Raw genomic sequence first — 18,684 nt, 5'->3', positions numbered from 1 at the left:
AGGTTGTTCTCAGATGGGTTTCCTTTGGTTTGGGTTCCTACTACCCTCCCAGGACAGCAAACATCCACCGATTGACGTCACAACGTGTAGAAGGCCACAACAGTGGTGAAATCCTAGACCACGACGGAATTGTCCCTAAAGAACACACAAGTATGCAGGACCATAAGACTATCATAATATTTATTGGTTTAAAATAAAAATCAAGTTTGCATCCTCACTACTTAGTCATACGCACAAATGAAATAGTTCACTTTTTAACACATGAGGTGAACATATGAAATGCATTGGATGGACGTCCCTGCACATATCTAGCTTTAATTACATGGAATAAAACTTTGGCCGCTTAAACATGAAACATAACAGTGCATCCTAACGCACTGAATGTAACACATTAAATATAACATTCTCTGCATCAATCACAGTCGGAGCGACAGACAGCTTTGTGAGCATGTTCATAACTTCCCAATCATGTGCAAACCAGAGAAAAATGTGCTTAGTGGCAGCATGAAGGTTTTTCCTTTCCGTCCCTCACATGATGCACAGGTAGATAAGCCCCGAATTTGAATTAACCGACGGAGATTAAATATTTACCTCAAGTCAATATTTGAGACTTCAATTGGATCCTCGATGACTCCTCGATTGCCCAGAGGCCTTCTTCACTTCCCAGTTTGGACACCCTGGAATCCTTTCATGAGGGTGGAGGAGGTGAGGAAGAGTCATGAGGAGAGAGGAGTCAAAGCAAAAGGTAATCAACTTTTAATGGATGTTCATTCAATACTACATCAGAGACTTTACTTCTTCACCGTATTCTTCCACGTTAAAGCCAGCAACACAGTGTAGTGTCGGCTTTTCAGCATCCAGCATTCACACCACAATTTATTAAAAAAAACCTGTATTGTGAGCTTAATCGGCCCCCTTGTGGGAGGAGAGGGGGCGGGGCATAAATGCTCTCTGTCTCTGACTTGTTACCTGGAGTGACAGGTGTCTCATCAGGTTTTTGGTCTGTGTCAGCTGATGTGCTTTACGTTGAAAACAACACAATAGGTATTGGGATCGCCAGCCAACGCCATCATGGTCAGTCTGCTTCAAACGCAGTGCGTTGCCTCTCTGAGGAACTCCAGAATGACTTTAAGAGCCGCTGCTCTGGGCTTCAGTAAGAGAAACTACAGCAGCGACAGGACGCCTTCAACAGAGTATCTGCACCGAAGTCTTGTACCAACGATGCATTACCAGAAGAGTCTACCCAAGTAAGGAGCCACAAACACATTTTCACATTACAGTTGACTGACACATGTGAACGAGTAAATGAGTAATTTACCATCTGTAATAAGTTTAATACATGCTCATGGGACATCTGGGGGGTTTAGCTCAGGAGGTAGAGCATTTGGCTGGCAACCGCAAGATTGCTGGTTTGATCCCCGGCTCCTCCTAGCTGAGTGCCTGGTGTTCCTGACCAATTGCTCTTGTCGAGCTGGCTGTTGCCCTGCCATCGGTGTGTGGATGTGTGTGTGGATAGGTGAATGTCAGTCATTCCTGTAAAGCGAAAAGTGCTATATAAATTAGGCCATTTACATCTATTGTTCTGTAGACGTAAAGTGTGAATTCGGGTTATTCTGCGTTAGAAAGGGACTTTTGTTCAACATCTTCTCATCAACCACATAAATGTTTCTTAGATGAACCAATAGGAATCGAGACACGTATGAAACTGTCTCATTTCAGCTTCTCCGTTTAACTACGTCTTTCAAAAGTAATTACACAGATGGCCTATTATAACATTTTTAGTATTGCACTTCAGTGTTGTGCATGAAGGAGTTGCGTTCATTGAACACGTTAATTTTTCTGTGAACTTTGAACTGAAAGCAACGCATTTGTAAATAAAGAAGTTGAACGTGAATTAGTTCAGATTGTGTGAAATGAACAGTGAACGTCAATGTTGCGGTCCAATTAAACGTTATGGAATTTGTTTTCTCCTGATGAGTCGTGGGAAACCTGCACTTTAGAAACAGCATGTCGTTGCTAGGGGTGGGATCGATCCAAATATTGATAGTATCTCTTCAGCAAATCACTGGGATTTTTTCACAGAGTTTGTGAGTGCAGCCCCACCCGTCCTCTCCACCTCTCTCACGCCACTTACTCAGGTTCACTAGGCCCAACCCCTCCTCTCCACCTCTCTCACTCTGCTCACTCAGGTTCACTAGGCCCCACCCCTCCTCTCCACCTCTCTCACTCTGCTCACTCAGGTTCACTAGGCCCCTCCCCTCCTCCTCTCTCACTCCGCTCACTCAGGTTCACTAGGCCCCACCCCTCCCCTCCTCCTCTCTCACTCCGCTCACTCAGGTTCACTAGGCCCCACTCCTCCCCTCCTCCTCTCTCACTCTGCTCACTCAGGTTCACTAGGCCCCTCCCCTCCTCCTCTCTCACTCTGCTCACTCAGGTTCACTAGGCCCCTCCCCTCCTCCTCTCTCACTCTGCTCACTCATGTTCACAAGGCCCCTCCCCTCCTCCTCTCTCACTCCGCTCACTCAGGTTCACTAGGCCCCTCCCCTCCTCCTCTCTCACTCCGCTCACTCAGGTTCAATAGGCCCCACCCCTCCCCTCCTCCTCTCTCACTCTGCTCACTCAGGTTCACTAGGCCCCTCCCCTCCTCCTCTCTCACTCTGCTCACTCAGGTTCACTAGGCTCCTCCCCTCCTCCTCTCTCACTCTGCTCACTCAGGTTCACTAGGCCCCTCCCCTCCTCCTCTCTCACTCTACTCACTCAGGTTCACTAGGCCCCACCCCTCCTCTCCACCTCTCTCACTCTGGTCACTCAGGTTCACTAGGCCCCTCCCCTCCTCTCCTCTCCCCTACCCCACTGCCTGTAAAAGGCAGACATGTGAACATGTTGTTGTTTCTAAACAAAAACATGTATTTGTGAACATGGGAACAGGGCCCAAAAGGGCACCTGGCTCAAGGGATACCAGTTCTTTGTGAGCAAACAGCCAGGTTCAGTAGTAGTTTGCCCTGCAGTTGAACAGTTTTAGGCTAGAAGGTAGGCATAGTGATTGAAGTCATAGTTTGAAAAACTGGACTAGTTCAGAATTGAAATGGTGAACTATGAACGTGAACAGTTCACTTTGAACATGTGTCAACTGAACTTTGAACTAGCTCATTAAAAGTGTGAACTTGTACAACACTGTTGCACTTACTCTCAGAGTGCAAAGAAGCATTGGAGTGCAGTAAAATAATACTAAAACATCAGACGTGTCAGAATTCACATCTGATCATCAAAGAAAGATTTATGTAGTCGTTAAAAGATGTTGACCAAACATCCTTTTCCAACCCTAGTGGGGCAAACGTTGGCTAACCAGATGAACATGTATGACACGCAGGCAACAGCTGAACATTACACCAGAAAAGGCCTAACTAAGGCTAAGGCTTGACTTCCCAAAATGTCCCGGATGTCTTTAAGGTGGGAGTAACGTTAATTGATGTCAACTAACTATTTATTGATTAGCATGTGATTAGCGAGTCAACACTCTGCTTCAACAACGGTACCTGCAGCTGCCATCAACGACAGCTTAATAATTAGGTTAAATAAATAAATAAGTGAATCCATATTTGAATCAATCAATGAGTTTACAAGTTAATACACATACATAGTAATACATACACAAGTTAATACATACAATTAAATAGTAAGATATAAGAACAATTTAATGTCAAGCAGCCTTTGTTTTGTTTTTTTTGAAGTTACAAGTCTTAGGGGCTTGAAGTGGGTCATAACTCATGTCGGAACCAAAGTTCTGAAGTGACAGACGGGGGCGGGTTTTCTGAACGGACTGTTATTGTTTTTGGACCACGCTTGCGGTACGGAGACAGTGTGAGAGCACTATTGCAAGAAAGTTGTATTCCGCAAGTGTATTTTGTGCAGTACATTGAAGCAAGGATTTACGTTTAAGGAAGAACTGAAGACCTGTTTTTTACTTCTCTCAAGTAAAGCGGCCAACGAGGTACAGTCGCTATCTTGCTACTAAATGTTGATAGACGTTAAAGCTAACGTGATGTCATGTGGCATTAAGGACACTGTAAACACTGGTCGGGTGGCTAGAAGCCGTAGCTTTCACATGTTGCCATAGCAACGGCAAACATCCGGTCAAGCTCCGTCTCTTCTTCTGCGTTTTTGTAGCAGAAACAGCGCCGCATAAAGGCTTGGGATATGTACTACAGCGCGCTGAGTCGTTTTCAGTGGATTCGTCTGGATGCAGATTTTCTTGAAACGACGCCAAGGAAAAACGGAGAAAAAAAAAGTTAGCTTCGTGTTGACGGCACATAAATGTTAACCACGAAGTTACTGCAATGGTACTCAGTCAATGCTTTAATGAATATATGTCTTTGGAAAGCAATGTGAACCTTTTTTGGGCATTTTAATTTAATTTAGGTATATAACCAGCAGGGGACACACCTAAACAAACAGAGATTAGGCACTCATCAGACATAAAGTATCTGGGTAGCCTACACAGGTGTTATTTACCCATTTAAATGGATTGTATAGCCATCTCAAGACCTTCAGGATTAGAATGAGTGCTTCATAGGTCATATAATAATTTAATTGGGCTTTCTTGACAGCAGATGTTCAGACTTTGTCAAAGTCCTTTTTTTTATTCAAGCCATTTACCTGAGAAGTAAGTGTTTGGTCAATTATTTGAAGGCAAAAGGCTATTTCCCCCTGGTACAAATTTCAATAAATGCTATTTGTAGCCAGGTGTCGGTAGCCAACAATGCTATTTTCACCCATTTTTTTGCCTAGCCCTAACCAAGTAGTTTTGTTGCCTAAAACTAACCATGTGGTTTTGTTGCCTAAATCTAACCAAACTGCGAAAATAATAAGTAGATACAATTATAACCTTTGTCCTAGACTGGATTTAGACCAACAGACTCCTGGGTGTTGTGGAAGAAAAACTCTTCAGGTCCAATTCTGTGGCTGGTTCAAATGAGGTTTAATCACTGACAGTGGAGAAAAGAAATTCACAGTGTATCCATGAAGATCCAGTCTCCCGAATGGCCTGGCCAAGCTGGATTTATACAGAACATTCGGGAGAACAAAAGGGAAGGCGTCATGAGTGGATTTGCATTGAATCAACACATGTCTCTCTGCAGAGGAAGAGACATCTGTGGATGTCTACAAGGTGTGACTGTTCTCGGGACAGCTAGACGATGTCACTACAGGGGTCACTCATCGGGCCTTGATCAATGTATGTGAGACAAATGTTACGGAGACAGTTCAGGAAGAGGGAAAGATCAAAGAGTCTTTTCATCAAGACGGCAAGGGTTAAAACACAATAAAAACAGCTCAGCAGGACATTTGATGTTCCGAGAGAAAGCAATATTAGTATGAGATACAAATAAGAATTGTAAGGTAACACATTTTCTTCTACAGTGTAAACCCAATGCTTAACCCACTCACCTACACATAACTACTAGAAAACCAGACTTTGTCACTCCTTGAGCACGTGGCTGAGGGGTCAGGTGTAAATAGCCAGATTGCGGGGCAAAGGCTATTTTCACCCGGACGTAAATAGACACTCCATTATTTAAAATACATTATAACATTTAAGTTAACACAAGATACACATTTATGTCTGCCGGAAATAGTCATGCAGAAAATAAAGGACATGAATGTTTTCAACTGTGCATTACAGATGCTCCACGATAATCACACCAACAAGTAACCTGGATTGTTACTGAGTAGCCTTATTCACTTAATATAAATCAGAATTAATTTTGCTTTTCTGACCGTTTTTATGCTGGCAATGTGACAGACTTAAAATGGCTTACTGACAGTATGAAAATGCTGGCACTGATGTGATTCCACTGCAAACAGCTCAAGACTCCCTGACAGGAAACAAATTACAGTCAGTTAAATATTGTAAATGAATGCATATTATGAATGAATGACTCGGGAGGACGCTCATCTGTCTTGACCATTTGGGGGAGAGAGAAAGAGACACAAAGACAGACAGACCCAGGGGCAAGCAACCACAAAACTAACATTAACTATAATAATGTCTATAGTAATGTGAATATGACTAATACATTATGGCAGATAATATACCAGAGTAATATGAACAGTAGAAACAATAGCAGTTAAGGTGAACAATAATAATGATGGGGGTGAATATGATCAAAAGATGCAAGTACTACACATATCAGCTGCAAGAAATATGACTGATAGTGTTTTTATGGTTGCGGAAGTTGTAAAATCCCGTAGCCCTGTATGGCGTATGGGAATGCTGTCATGTTACTCTCACACATGGCATTTACAGAGTCGCAACCTAACAACACCCATAGCCCTGCAAAAAAAGTTATGTTTATGAAGGGTATCATGATGTATTTTTGTTGATTAGACTTTGGTTATGTATTCTGGTGGTGTTTTTTGGATTATATTATAAAGTTGATGAGTAATTGGGTTTTTTGAACTTTTTACTATATACTTATGGTACGAAATAAACACACCTTTCTCATGATGGTCTATTTCTGTATTTATTAAGCATTGTGCAGCTTCAGCAGTATTCACTATGTGCTTTCTTGTTATAAAAGGGTAAATGTGTATTATTTTCTCATGGTCAAAATAGAAGAAAATATAAAAACAATATAAAATTATGTTAACAGGGCTTCCCACCCCAAGCATCTAAATAAAATCTGGACATTCTTATCAATCTGTATTTTACCATTTCATCAGGAATAAGATTATAGTATGGAATAGGGATGTCCCGATCCAGCTTTTTGCACTTCCGATCCAATACCGATATTGTAGCTTTTAGTATCGGCCGGCCGATCCAAGCATGTATTAAAGATTAAAGATATTTACTTATTTTGTTGTCAGACTCATGTTGAAAAGGGTTTTACTCTTAAGAACAACTAGCCAACTTAATTAGGTTAGTTTGAATAATCCACAATGGTTGGTAATGAGAAGCTGACCTGTTTATTCTTAACAGGGTTAAATAAACACAAAATAGTCAATTAACCACACAAACGGAATTGGCATCAGTGCTCTGCTCTTGAACAACAAGAGTGTAAACCAAGGCTTAAAAAGCCATCAGTGCAAATATTGTAAACTGTATAAAAAAAGCAAAACACACAGAAAACCTGAGTAGAAAATAAATAGTCAATTAACCACACACAAACTGAATTGGCATCAGTGCTCTGTTCAAGAGTGTAAACCAAGGCTTAAAAAAGCCATCACTGTAAAATAATCCCACACAGCTGACATTTTTATCGATAACTTTAAATTCTTAGTGGGACATGCACAGACAAGTCCGTCTTGTTGTTGTTAAGTGGATGCTGGACAGGCGAGGTGTGCGCTAGGTGTGCTGGAAAACGCGGACCGGAGTTTGGGGGAAAACTTAAAAAAACTGGAATGGATTACCTACATCGGTGCGCTGGAAAACACGGACCGGAGTTTAAAAAACAAATTGGATCGGGAGTCCGGATCGGGATTTTCCCGTGCAGGCCGATATCGATATGCATTTTTTCCTAATATCGGCGGCCGATCCGATCCTAATATCGGATCGGGACATCCCTAGTATGGAATGCTCCCTGCTGGTCATATATTAAATTAAAATGCTCAGATGAAAGTTCCATGTTTTCCAAATACAGATATTCATTAAAGCATTGACTGAGTACCATTACACTAACTTTTTCCCTACAAAGCTGTTAATGTTTTTCAGGATATACAATTTTATCCTGATAAAAATAATTTATAATTTGATAACTAATAATTAGTAATAATTAATGAAGTTATAAAACTGCAATGCAAATGTCTTATTTTTACAAGTTACAAAATAAAGGAAGAAAACGGCAAAGAAATAAGAGGTTCCTTATCATGTTAAATTGTGGGTGGACACCGCCACAGGCATACAGAAATGGTTTAACCCTCCTGCTCAGTAGCCAATGGGAACTCTCACCCGTTCAAACTGGACAAGTGGCCAAAGGGCTCACAATCACATGAAATTAGCGCGTCGTTAACACGTTAACAGCACGTAGACAACACGTAGACAACACGTTAACAGCGCTTGAAAAATTGCGTTGTCTACGTGTTGTCAACGTGTTGGCTACGTGTTGTCTACGTGTTGTTGACGTGTTAGAATTCCCGTGTATTTGAACTGGATGGCATTCCATAGTTGTTGCTAGAAGGAAAGTAGGGTGTGAACAATGGCCTAAGGAGCAACCGGAGAAGAAGAGGGAGATTCCGTAACCGAGTGGCCGCGGAGTATTGAGCGACGAAGAAGACTTGTCGGGGACCGGGGGGCGTGGCAGCTCAACAGGTCACATGTCGTGTGGCAGATTGGACAGCGTGGAGGATATTGTCTGTAAGCATGCTGCTACCTAGCCAGCTCGGATGAACCCCGTCAGCTCTAAAAAGGGAGGAACGATTCCTGAACAGCGGCGTTGAAGAAGTGGATGTTTTTTATGATTGAATCCCCAATTATTAATGTGGTTGGGGAGAAAAGGGGGCAGGGGAGTGACGGTTTCTGGCACACCTGGCAGCCAGCGGCATCGGTGGTTGGAGAATGATTCCCCGCCGGGTCCGGGGGAGGAAACCGGCCGGAGCATGGGAGCACAGCCTCTTCCAGAATCTTGAGGAGATCCGGTTCGAATTAGTGACAGTGACTGGGAGTACATCTACAAGGCGGTTAATATAACCAACTTGTGGAAACAGTAAATCAGGAAATGGCCAAACTTCAAGTGTGGTTTAATATAAATAAATTATCACTAAATCTTGGAAAAACTAAATACATGCTATATGGGAAAAGAGGCTGCAACAACAGTCCCAACATTCAAGTAAACAGAGTTAATATTGAGAGGGTCCGTGAGAATAAGGTACTGGGAGTGATTATCGATGACATGTTAAGTTGGAAGCCACACATAACACAATTAAAAAGGAAGTTGGCCAGGAGTGTGTCCATACTTTGGAAAGTACAAAAAATACTAAATCAAAAAGCACTTCATCTGTTATACTGCCCACTAGTCTCTCCTCTAGCACCTGCAATACTGTGCAGAGGTGTGGGGACACACATATAAAGGCTCCACACAGCCCTTGTTAATTCTCCAAAAAAGAGCCTTGAGAATCTTACACTACGCCAACTACAGGGCACACACCAATCACTTATTTATCGAATCCAGAATACTCAAACTATATGACTTAATAAACTATCGCACAGTACAAATGATGTACAAGGCTGCTAGCAAAAGCCTCCCTCACAACCTGCAAATACTCTTCATAGAAAGAGAGGAGAGACACAATCTTAGAGGGAACATGATTTTCAGGCAAAGGAAGGTACGAACTACGTTAAAATCCTTTTCCTTATCGGTCACAGGTGTTAGACAATGGAATGTGTTAGAAGAAGAAGTCAAAAAATCAGCAACACTAAGTGGCTTTAAGAAAAAATATGTAAATTCAACCGTTGACCGGTACAGATTATTGCATGAGAGTTGATAAAGGTCTGAGGCACGAATCAGCAGACATGGTGTTGTGACGGGATGGGCATAACAAATGACGGATGAATAAAATAAAAATGGCATAAACAGGGCTCCCACATCATCCCAACAAATAATAACTACACTGGACTTTTTTGTTCTCTGTCGATTGGACCCCCTTCAGACTTTGTTACATGCTATAAGATGAGACTGTTGTTCACTCATGACGAACAAATATGGACACGTGTGCAGACACACAGGTAATCTGTATGCACTGGACTTCAGCTCTCTGTACCACCTACTGCTGTAACATGTTATGTCATATGTCACAAGTAAAAGAAAATGTTATGTCAAATGAAAAATGCAAAAGATAAGATAATATTATGATGACGATTTTATCCTGTGGGTAATGGGGGCGGGACTAGATAAGCCTTGGCTTCTCCTGCTTTCCCTTTTGGCCATGTGTATTGTGTTATTTGAACAAAGATGTGTGATGATGATGATTTAACTGACATGCCCGAAATAAATAAATAAATATAAAGGCATGCAGTATAAAACCATTCAACAATTCATACAAATCCATGCAGTAAAAACACAGCAATCCATCAATAGTGTCAAATATAAAAACAAATCATCACTTCTGCCCTGTGACATTAAGGCTACCCATACCGAAGCTGGCGGATACTCTCAGGAGGTATTTAGCTGCCCAGAAGCCTCTGTTGGATGATGACCAGTTCAGGTACGTTTTGTTGAAAGACAATCACTTTTTGACGATTTCGTATTTTAAACTTGCTTATCTATTCTCACTTAAATCTTATTTGGAACGATCTTGGTTGTGTATCCTTAGAACAACAGAGAAACTTGCACTGGATTTCCAGAACGGTGTGGGGAAGCAGCTGCAGGAGGAACTGGTAGCTCAGGACAAAAACAATAAGCACACAAGCTACAGCTCAGGTGAATCTGCCATTCTGATGATAACTACCCTGGATTTGAAAGCATCTCATATTTATACAATCACTAATGAATGTGGTTGAATAACTTCTTTTCTTTCAGGACTATGGTTTGACATGTTCCTTTGTCCTCGTGTCCCTTTGGTGTTAAACTTCAACCCTGCTGTGACATTAAAGCCTGACCCTAAAACAGAGTACAATGACCAGCTTGTGCGGGCAACTAATGTGGTGTGTTCAGCAGTCCGCTTCATGAAAACACTACGAGCTGGATTTCTGGAGCCAGATGTTTTCCACCTCAACCCAGCAAAGAGTGACACAGATGGTTTCAAAAGGTTAATCCGCTGGGTCCCGTCCTCTCTGTCTTGGTATGGAGCTTACATGGTGAATGCTTCCCCCCTGGACATGTCTCAGTACTTTCGCCTCTTCAACTCAACTCGGATCCCTAAGATTGGGAGAGATGAGCTCTTCACAGAGGAGACAGCAAAACATCTCCTCGTAATGAGGAAAGGCAACATGTATGTGTTTGACGTTGTAGACAGAGATGGGAATATAGTGAAGCCTGCAGAGATTCAGTCCCATTTGAAGTACATTTTGTCCGACCCAAAGCCAGCAGCTGCCTTTCCTCTCGGGGTCCTGACGAGTGAGGACAGAGATGTGTGGGCCGGGCTGAGAGACAAACTGATAGCGGCTGGAAACGCAGAGGTTTTACGGATTGTTGACAGCGCCATCTTGTGTCTCTGTCTGGATGATGAAAGCATGAGGGATGAAAACCACCTCCACCACAACATGCTGCATGGCGATGGCTGCAACCGGTGGTTCGACAAGTCCTTCAATCTCATTCTGACCAAAGACGGACATGCAGCCATCAATATCGAGCACTCCTGGGGCGACGGGAGAACTATGCTTCGATTTCAGAATGAGATCTTCAAAGATATGACGGAGCGGCCGCAGGTTGACCCGGGCTCGGCTGCTGCTGCTGTGGATTCAGCGTCTGCTGTGCACAGACTGCAGTTCAACCTGGACAGCGAGCTGGAGAGTGGCATTAAAAAAGCCAAGGACAACTTTGACTCAGCTGTATCAAAACTCAGCATTGATAACATGAGGTTTGAAAAAGGCAAGGCACAGTTAAAGAAGAGCAAGTTGAATCCAGATGCTATAGTCCAGCTGGCTTTTCAAATGGCTTTCCTGAGGCAGTATGGACAGACGGTACCCTCACATGAGGCCTGTAGCACTGCAGCGTTCAGACATGGCCGCATAGACAGCATCCGGCCAGCCACCATACACACACAACGATGTTCACACGCTTTTGTTCGCCAGCCAGGCAAACACAGCATGGAACAACTACAGGCCATGCTGACCGAGTGCTCTGAGTGTCATCGGCAGCTGATCAAGGAAGCTGCTATGGGTGTGTATATGACATGTCTACTTGCTTTTGAAGGATTACAATTATGATATTTGTGAAGTATTCAAAGAGTTGTCCTGTAGACACATATCTGAAAACATGCCCTGAAGGATTTTCATTACACTTTCACTGTAAGATATTCCTCCCATTTGTAATGTTATAAGGTGCTTAGGAAATAACGTGTCCAGTTAATATCTTCCAATGCGTTCTACTCAGATAACGACTGTGTTGCTGGTGTAACCTGCATAAAGAATCAGGGCCCGGTTTCCCGAAGCCTTCTTAAAGCCTTCTTAACGCTACGTCATTCGAAACCCCTGCTTAGAGTTCCAGTGCTTCCCCTAGAATTATTTTCAGGCCCGGTGGTACCCACCGAAAAAACCCTCAACAGACAAGACACGTGGGATGGTGTATTGGTGCAGTTGGATTAAGTCAGGTGGCACACCAAGCAGTCTGCAATTCTGCAATTATTAAATTTGCATTCACCATTTTTGTTCAACCAGAGTGTATTCAAGATCACAAGGAGAGAGTGACTTATTAAGGTGCCGATTGATGGAAATGATCCAAAATTAGGGGCCGGAAAAATATGGCTTGAAAATGATGAGCATTACATTAATAGCTACAGATACTGTAAAACACTACAACGACATATGAGTGCATATATTGTCTTATTTTATCAAGTAAAATATAAGTTATAGGTTTACTCAACAGCTTAATAGTTCATAGAAATTCAGGTGGAAATAGGTTAACTCAGAGTTCCACAGCTTATCAAAAAACAAAGCTCATTTTATTAGGCTGCCTAAGTAGCGCGATCAGTAGCGTGCCTCGGCACGATTGCCCCCCACAGGGGATCCCATCGCCGCTTTACATTCACTGCTCCAGCCCAAACGGGCCTTGGCCCGATTGCCGGTTGTACATACGTCATGATGTCCTAATACTACACACGCATGGCTTGATGTTGTTTTGAAGGAGCGCCATCTCTGCATATATTTATACTAAACACTCGACCTGCATCAGTGCATGTGAGCACGCGGATCTGTGCGAGCAGGCAGCGCGAGCGCAGCGGATTTTGGACGGAGACACAGCGGCATTTTTATTATAAAGTACCGGTCCAGTTCCGCTCACACCACGAGTCTGAAGAGTGCAACAGCTTATCAAAATACAGTGTCAACTTGCCGAGTTTTCAAATTAGAAAGCGACATTGTGGACATTGCAGACCCGGTAGCGCAGACAGATCCAGGGTTCGTCCCGATAAGATGTGAGCGGGGAAGGACTTCTATGAGAATTCATGCTTGATATTCATGCTTCGTGCTCTGGTTGTTTTTTTGTTTTTTTTGTTAGTCTGATCAACTGTCAGAGAAATAGAGAGAGACGATTGAGATGGCGAGCCCAGCCCAGCGATCCTGAGAGGGAGAGAGAGTTGGAGATACGGTGTGGCCAGCCGCAGAACTAGGGACGTGCACAGGGGGTGTGATAGAGTGCAGTTATATGACTTCGCCAGTAGAGGGACTCTATATTAAGTTAATGCTCCTTTTGCCCTCTCTGGGGTGTTATCACCGGTAGCCAGCCGGGCATGTTATGGCCGCTTCACATGTTACTGAAGACTATTAATACAAGGTGAACAAACCAGGAGTTGGTCTCGGTTACCTGACTGCAAGATACCAAGATACTACAGGGGGGTTGCTCAGGTTGCCCGGGCAACTGCCCATTCGCCCTCCTCGACTGATGTTGCCGAGGGGGGGGGGGGGGGGGGGGTGGAATCGTTCAATGGATACAGAATTTCATGTAGGCCTAGTAGGCGGGTGCATATATGAAAAAAAACCCACCTAATCCCAAAATAATTCTAACAAAAGGTTTTTCAACTGTTTTTTGTAGTATTAGGTGTCCTTAATAACATACTAAAAGTTTACCAAATTTTGACAACTATAAAGGTGTCATTTTCAAGATGGCATCCAGGATGTGTAGGAAACCCTTAAAATAACCTAGCTCCTTCAATATTTGACCTTATCAAGTAATCTTGGTATTTTACCCCATGTTTTCTGGGTCTATGAATCCATTGGACTTATCTAAATTGCAGTGACATGATCACATACTTATATTACTGTAAATTACTGTAAGGTTTTATCTTTGTTTGGGGTGAACCAGAGATCGATTTAGCCGGTCATGTAAAGGCGAGGACACATCAGACCAAAGATTGGGCATCGGAGAGTCTGGATAGGTTGGTGACATGAGTAACATGAGTAGAAATAATGCATAATAAGAGTAATAACTAGTAATGCTAACTAAACTAATGCTAGTGGATTATGTGCAATGTAATTACAGCTAGCTGCTAGTGAGCTAACAACAAATAGATTAGGCTACAGACTAATCTGAGGGGATCCAAACTCACACACAGTTTTGATCAACATGTGATCAATGTATTGCACTTCCTTATCAGCTCAATTCATGTGCTGCCATTGCACAGTCATATGCAGACTTTACTGTATGCAATTATGGTAAAGCAACAGTTGTTTTTGATGGTTATAGTGAAGATCCTTCCATCAAAGACAACACACATCAGAGATGTGGTGCAAACACTCATCCCATCTGTAAGAGCCATTTTCCTGTTTTCCATTTATGTTGTAATGTCTGTGTTGACCACTGAGTGGTGCTGCCGTATTGTGGGTACAGGTATAAAGGGTACGTCATTTGGGTTACCTCTGTTGTTTGACCCCGGAAGGCAGGCGCGGCGCTACTATTGGGCCTGGTGGGCCTGGGCCCACCCATTTTAGGCCTGGGCCCGCCCATTTTGACTCATGCCTACTGATTAGTGAGTGATTTTCTTTCTAGCTGTTCATCCAATAAGCAGCCTGAGGAAAGCTTTGAGTGAAGGCTTCTCAGCCAATCTTCTACCCCGTGTTGACTACTAAGCCCGCCCACAGGCTGCATCGTCACCAGCAAGTGATCCAATAAAATGAATGACTTTGGCGCGCAAGCTTTGAGATGAGAAATGAAGGTGCGTGTCCACAGGGGCGATTTTAAACGCGTGTGGACGCGCCGCTTCCCAGTATCGCACGCTTGGCGGGCTGCCACTAGAGGATGATTGACAGGCGCTGTCCTTTAAACAACAGATTTTTGCGAGCGTTCGCGAGCGTTCCCGAGGAGGCGAGTCGAGCCCGGCGCCTCTGATTAGCATAAAGTAGATTCGACCTCAACTTTAGGCAAATGAGGAGCGGCCAACTCGCGCGCCGTCTCTCGACATTCGCCGCAACGCTACCAGAATGCATTGCACGGCTTTTCACATAGACAATGAATGGGACGCGGGGAAACACCGCTGCCTGTGGACACGCACCTTCAGACAGAACAGACCCCGTTTTTTTTTTTTTTTTTTGGCTTATTTTAATTGGCCCATCCACTTTTCTTGTGGCCCACCCACAATCAAAATCCTGGCGCCGCTAGTGCCGGAAGGGCATACGGTTTTTGAGCGCTAGAAATACCAAATACCACCAGTTGTTGTTATGTCACTGAGGATCTATATAAATGTATTCCGTATTCCCATGCAATTGGTGTCATGGTGAGAAAATAAACGGGTTGTAAACCGGAGACGATCGCATGGATCAATCATTGCTTCACGTAGCTGCATAATACTGGAAACATCAACACAGCGCGTCAACCAGGTCACCCGGGAGTCAAACCACACGGAGCACATCCAATGGATGTGGCTCCTATACCATCATTAGATTCAATGCAGAGACTTAGTTTGTGGGAAGAAAGGATGATTTCCTTTCCAGATCTTCCAACAAACAAGGTCTTATCAATCTTATGACCGTGGAGCTGAAGAAAAAGGGCTGCACAGATGTGGACATTGTCAAAGCTGCAGTCAAGGCCTCAGAACATCAGCCAACAACCTTGATAGGAGAGGATACAGACCTACTCATTCTTCTCTTCTACTATGCTGGGATGAACAACAGAGGCCTCTATTTTTGCTCAGACAAGTCCAAAGCTAATAAAGTGTACAATAGTGAGATGAAACAAGTCTTGGGTAGTGACTTGTGTTCCCAGTTGCTGTTTATACACGCCTTCACAGGATGTGATACAACGTACCGCATTTTTAGTGTTAGCAAACAGACAGCATTCCAGAAACTTGTGAATGGGGACTCAACCATCCAGTCCTGTGCAAATGTGTTTCTGCTCCAACATCAAGCAAGGGATTTCATAGAGGACCATGGGACCAAGGCCATGGCAGTTTTGTTTCACTTGCTCCGCTCTCGTCTGGACGAAGCCGACTCATCACGTCCCCCGCTGACGCCGGGGCCCACGAACTACCGCCGTTACGGAATGCCGTCATCGTCTTACGCAACGATACCAGTAAGAGGCTATCAGTCTGGGCAGAGACACAAGTGATAGTGTAGGATATGCTTGTAATTCTTGCTAACGTGTTTTAAGTTCTGATCGCGGACCGCCGAGTCCGTTTGTTCATGTGCTGCTGTATTTGAATACTGATCGTGTACCTACGCAGCTGGGTTGATTTTTGTAACAGTGTTTGCGACTAACCTCCGCCATATTCGCGAGCTCAGAAAGCCTCTACTATCAGTTAAAAGACCGGTCTCGCGGAATAAACGCCAGTTTATTCACTCGAGCCCGTGTGATAGCGGCACGGCTTCTGAGCCTCAGAATATCGCTAGCGCATTCTCTCTCTCTTTGTTTGTGTCCCGCTAACACACACACACACACACATACACGCCGCACACACGTGTCCTAAGCCAGCTGTTCCCGGCGGACGCTAGGGACATAGCTACATCTGGTGGCTACATACGGCTATCTCTCTCTCTCTCTCTCTCTCTCTCTCTCTCTCTCTCTCTCTCTCTCTCTCTCTCTCTCTCTCTCTCGCTACTCCATCGGACATCAGTGGCTCCGCCCCTGAACACTGCGAGGAATAGCTCCACCTCTCTCTCTCTCTCGCTACCCCATCGGACATCAGTGGCTCCGCCCCTGAACGCTGCGAGGAATAGCTCCATCTGGTGGCCGCCCATAGCCATCTCTCCCTCTCTCTCTCTCGCTCTCTCTCTCTCGACACGCACGCAGCACACACACGCACATGCACACGCACACACATACGCACACACACACACTCCACGTGTGTCTCCCCCTTTGTTTAGCTTTGTGTGTTAGGTAGTTAGGTAATAAGGCTTTGTTAATTGCAGTGTTATTGATTGTGATCATTATTACTGATTTTAATAAATCTTATTATATTATAACTAGCGGTCTCTTGTGCTTGTTGTGTATATGTCACTGGATAACAGCAGGTTGTGAAGGCTAGTGCTTGAATTTCACGCCTTTTTAATTGTTCGATTGGTTTTGTACTCCTATGCCAATGATCACGATGATTGGCATGTGAGTATAAAACCTTCATATTGAGACTGAATACAGGTTTAGGTTATCTTTTCCCTGACCCCAGGGTGGTGCCCCGTTCATTCATGATTATATCATGATAATATATTAAATATAATTATTAATACCGATAATCATATTGATATTAATAATTAACTGTTGATAACCAAATCTGCTCCTGCTACAACCCCAACATGGGCCTGTTTTACCCAGTCCAGTGAGCTGCTCCTATTAAAGGTTCCCCGAGGTCACTCCAGCCTGGGAATGACTGCCTTTTCATATAGTGCCCCTACCTCATGGAATGCTCTGCAGAGCAATTTAAAAATGACTGGTCTTCCCACTTTTGGTATATTTAAATCTATGATTTCAGATTTTTACACATCTCACTGTAACTGTTTTAGCTGAACTCTTTACTCATTTAGTATTTCTCTCTATTGTATTGTAGTATTTTATATTTATTTTTAATCTGTTTTATTATGTCTTCCTTGTAATGTATTTATTGTGTGCTCATCGCCACTGTAAATGAGGGAAACCTCAGTGTCTCTAGAACTCAAATAAAGGTCATTGATTGATTGATTGATATCCCCTTAACCTAAAATTCAGGACCAAAGGTGCTACACTGTGTATGTGCAGAAGATTTCCTTTTGTAAATGGGGGATTTCGGAAATTGGTCTCACAACACACAGACACCCTTTGGTCTTGCTGAACTCACCATTGCTTCTGTTTCTCACTAGGTCAAGGTTTTGTGTTGCAGCTGTTTGCCCTGCAACACCTGGCCACTTCAAAGAACCAGGCTCTGCACAGCTTTTACACAGATCCAGCGTACGCTGCCATAACCGACAACATCATCGCCACCAGCACCCTCACTAGTCCATCACTCAGTTCTGCTTGCTTTGGCCCGGGGGTGCCTGATGGTTTTGGTATTGCTTACGGTGTCCATGAAGACCAGATTGTCTGCACTGGTTCAAGCTACCCGACTCGAAATGTCCATGAATTCCTGCAGTGTGTCCACAAGTCCTTACAGGATATTTTCACTGTTGTGGAAGGAAAGGCACTCAGCTAAGAAACAAGTGTTTGTCATCAAAATGTTTGATTTAAGGAGCAGTGGTGAGTGCAATCATCATTCTCTACTCTCAAATTGTTTATTCACTTCTGGTAATCATGAAGATAGTCATATTAACATGAATATTAAAACCACCAAAACAGTTAAAACAATGAGATTTATAGTGCTTAAATGTATTTTTGTTTGTTATTAGATGATTGAGACTTGAAATGTGTTCTTTGAAGGGTTTATCTTGTTTATTAAAATTCATGTGCTTTTTTTGAAAAACAAAGTTTATATAGCCAGCCATTGACTGAAGCCATGACATTTAACATACAATACTGGAAAGAATGTTATTAGTATATAATATGTTATTTAAATGTGAATAGTATTCCCATTAAACTGATTAAATCCAAGACATTTGTCTCTCAAGTCAGCAGTGTACTGTAGCCTGATGTGAGATGC

At 43.3% G+C, this 18,684-nt stretch overlaps 1 protein-coding gene across 1 annotated transcript; it reads left to right on the top strand.

The window, feature by feature from the left end:
- Window positions 1-1,071: 1,071 nt before the first annotated feature.
- Window positions 1,072-18,240, top strand: LOC311015082 (carnitine O-palmitoyltransferase 2, mitochondrial-like; the record flags this gene model as incomplete). The annotated part of the gene is made up of 5 exons (XM_084012136.1): window positions 1,072-1,247; window positions 10,117-10,197; window positions 10,306-10,412; window positions 10,512-11,813; window positions 17,912-18,240. 5 exons carry the CDS (start codon window positions 1,072-1,074, stop codon window positions 18,238-18,240), a joined length of 1,995 nt encoding a protein of 664 aa, XP_083868262.1.
- Window positions 18,241-18,684: the final 444 nt, after the last annotated feature.

The sequence above is a fragment of the Eutrigla gurnardus genome (assembly GCF_963514095.1).
Source record: "Eutrigla gurnardus genome assembly, chromosome: 6".
Taxonomy (NCBI): domain Eukaryota; kingdom Metazoa; phylum Chordata; class Actinopteri; order Perciformes; family Triglidae; genus Eutrigla; species Eutrigla gurnardus.
Note: the sequence above shows the minus strand (reverse complement) of the source record. Positions and strands in the feature narration are given on the sequence as shown.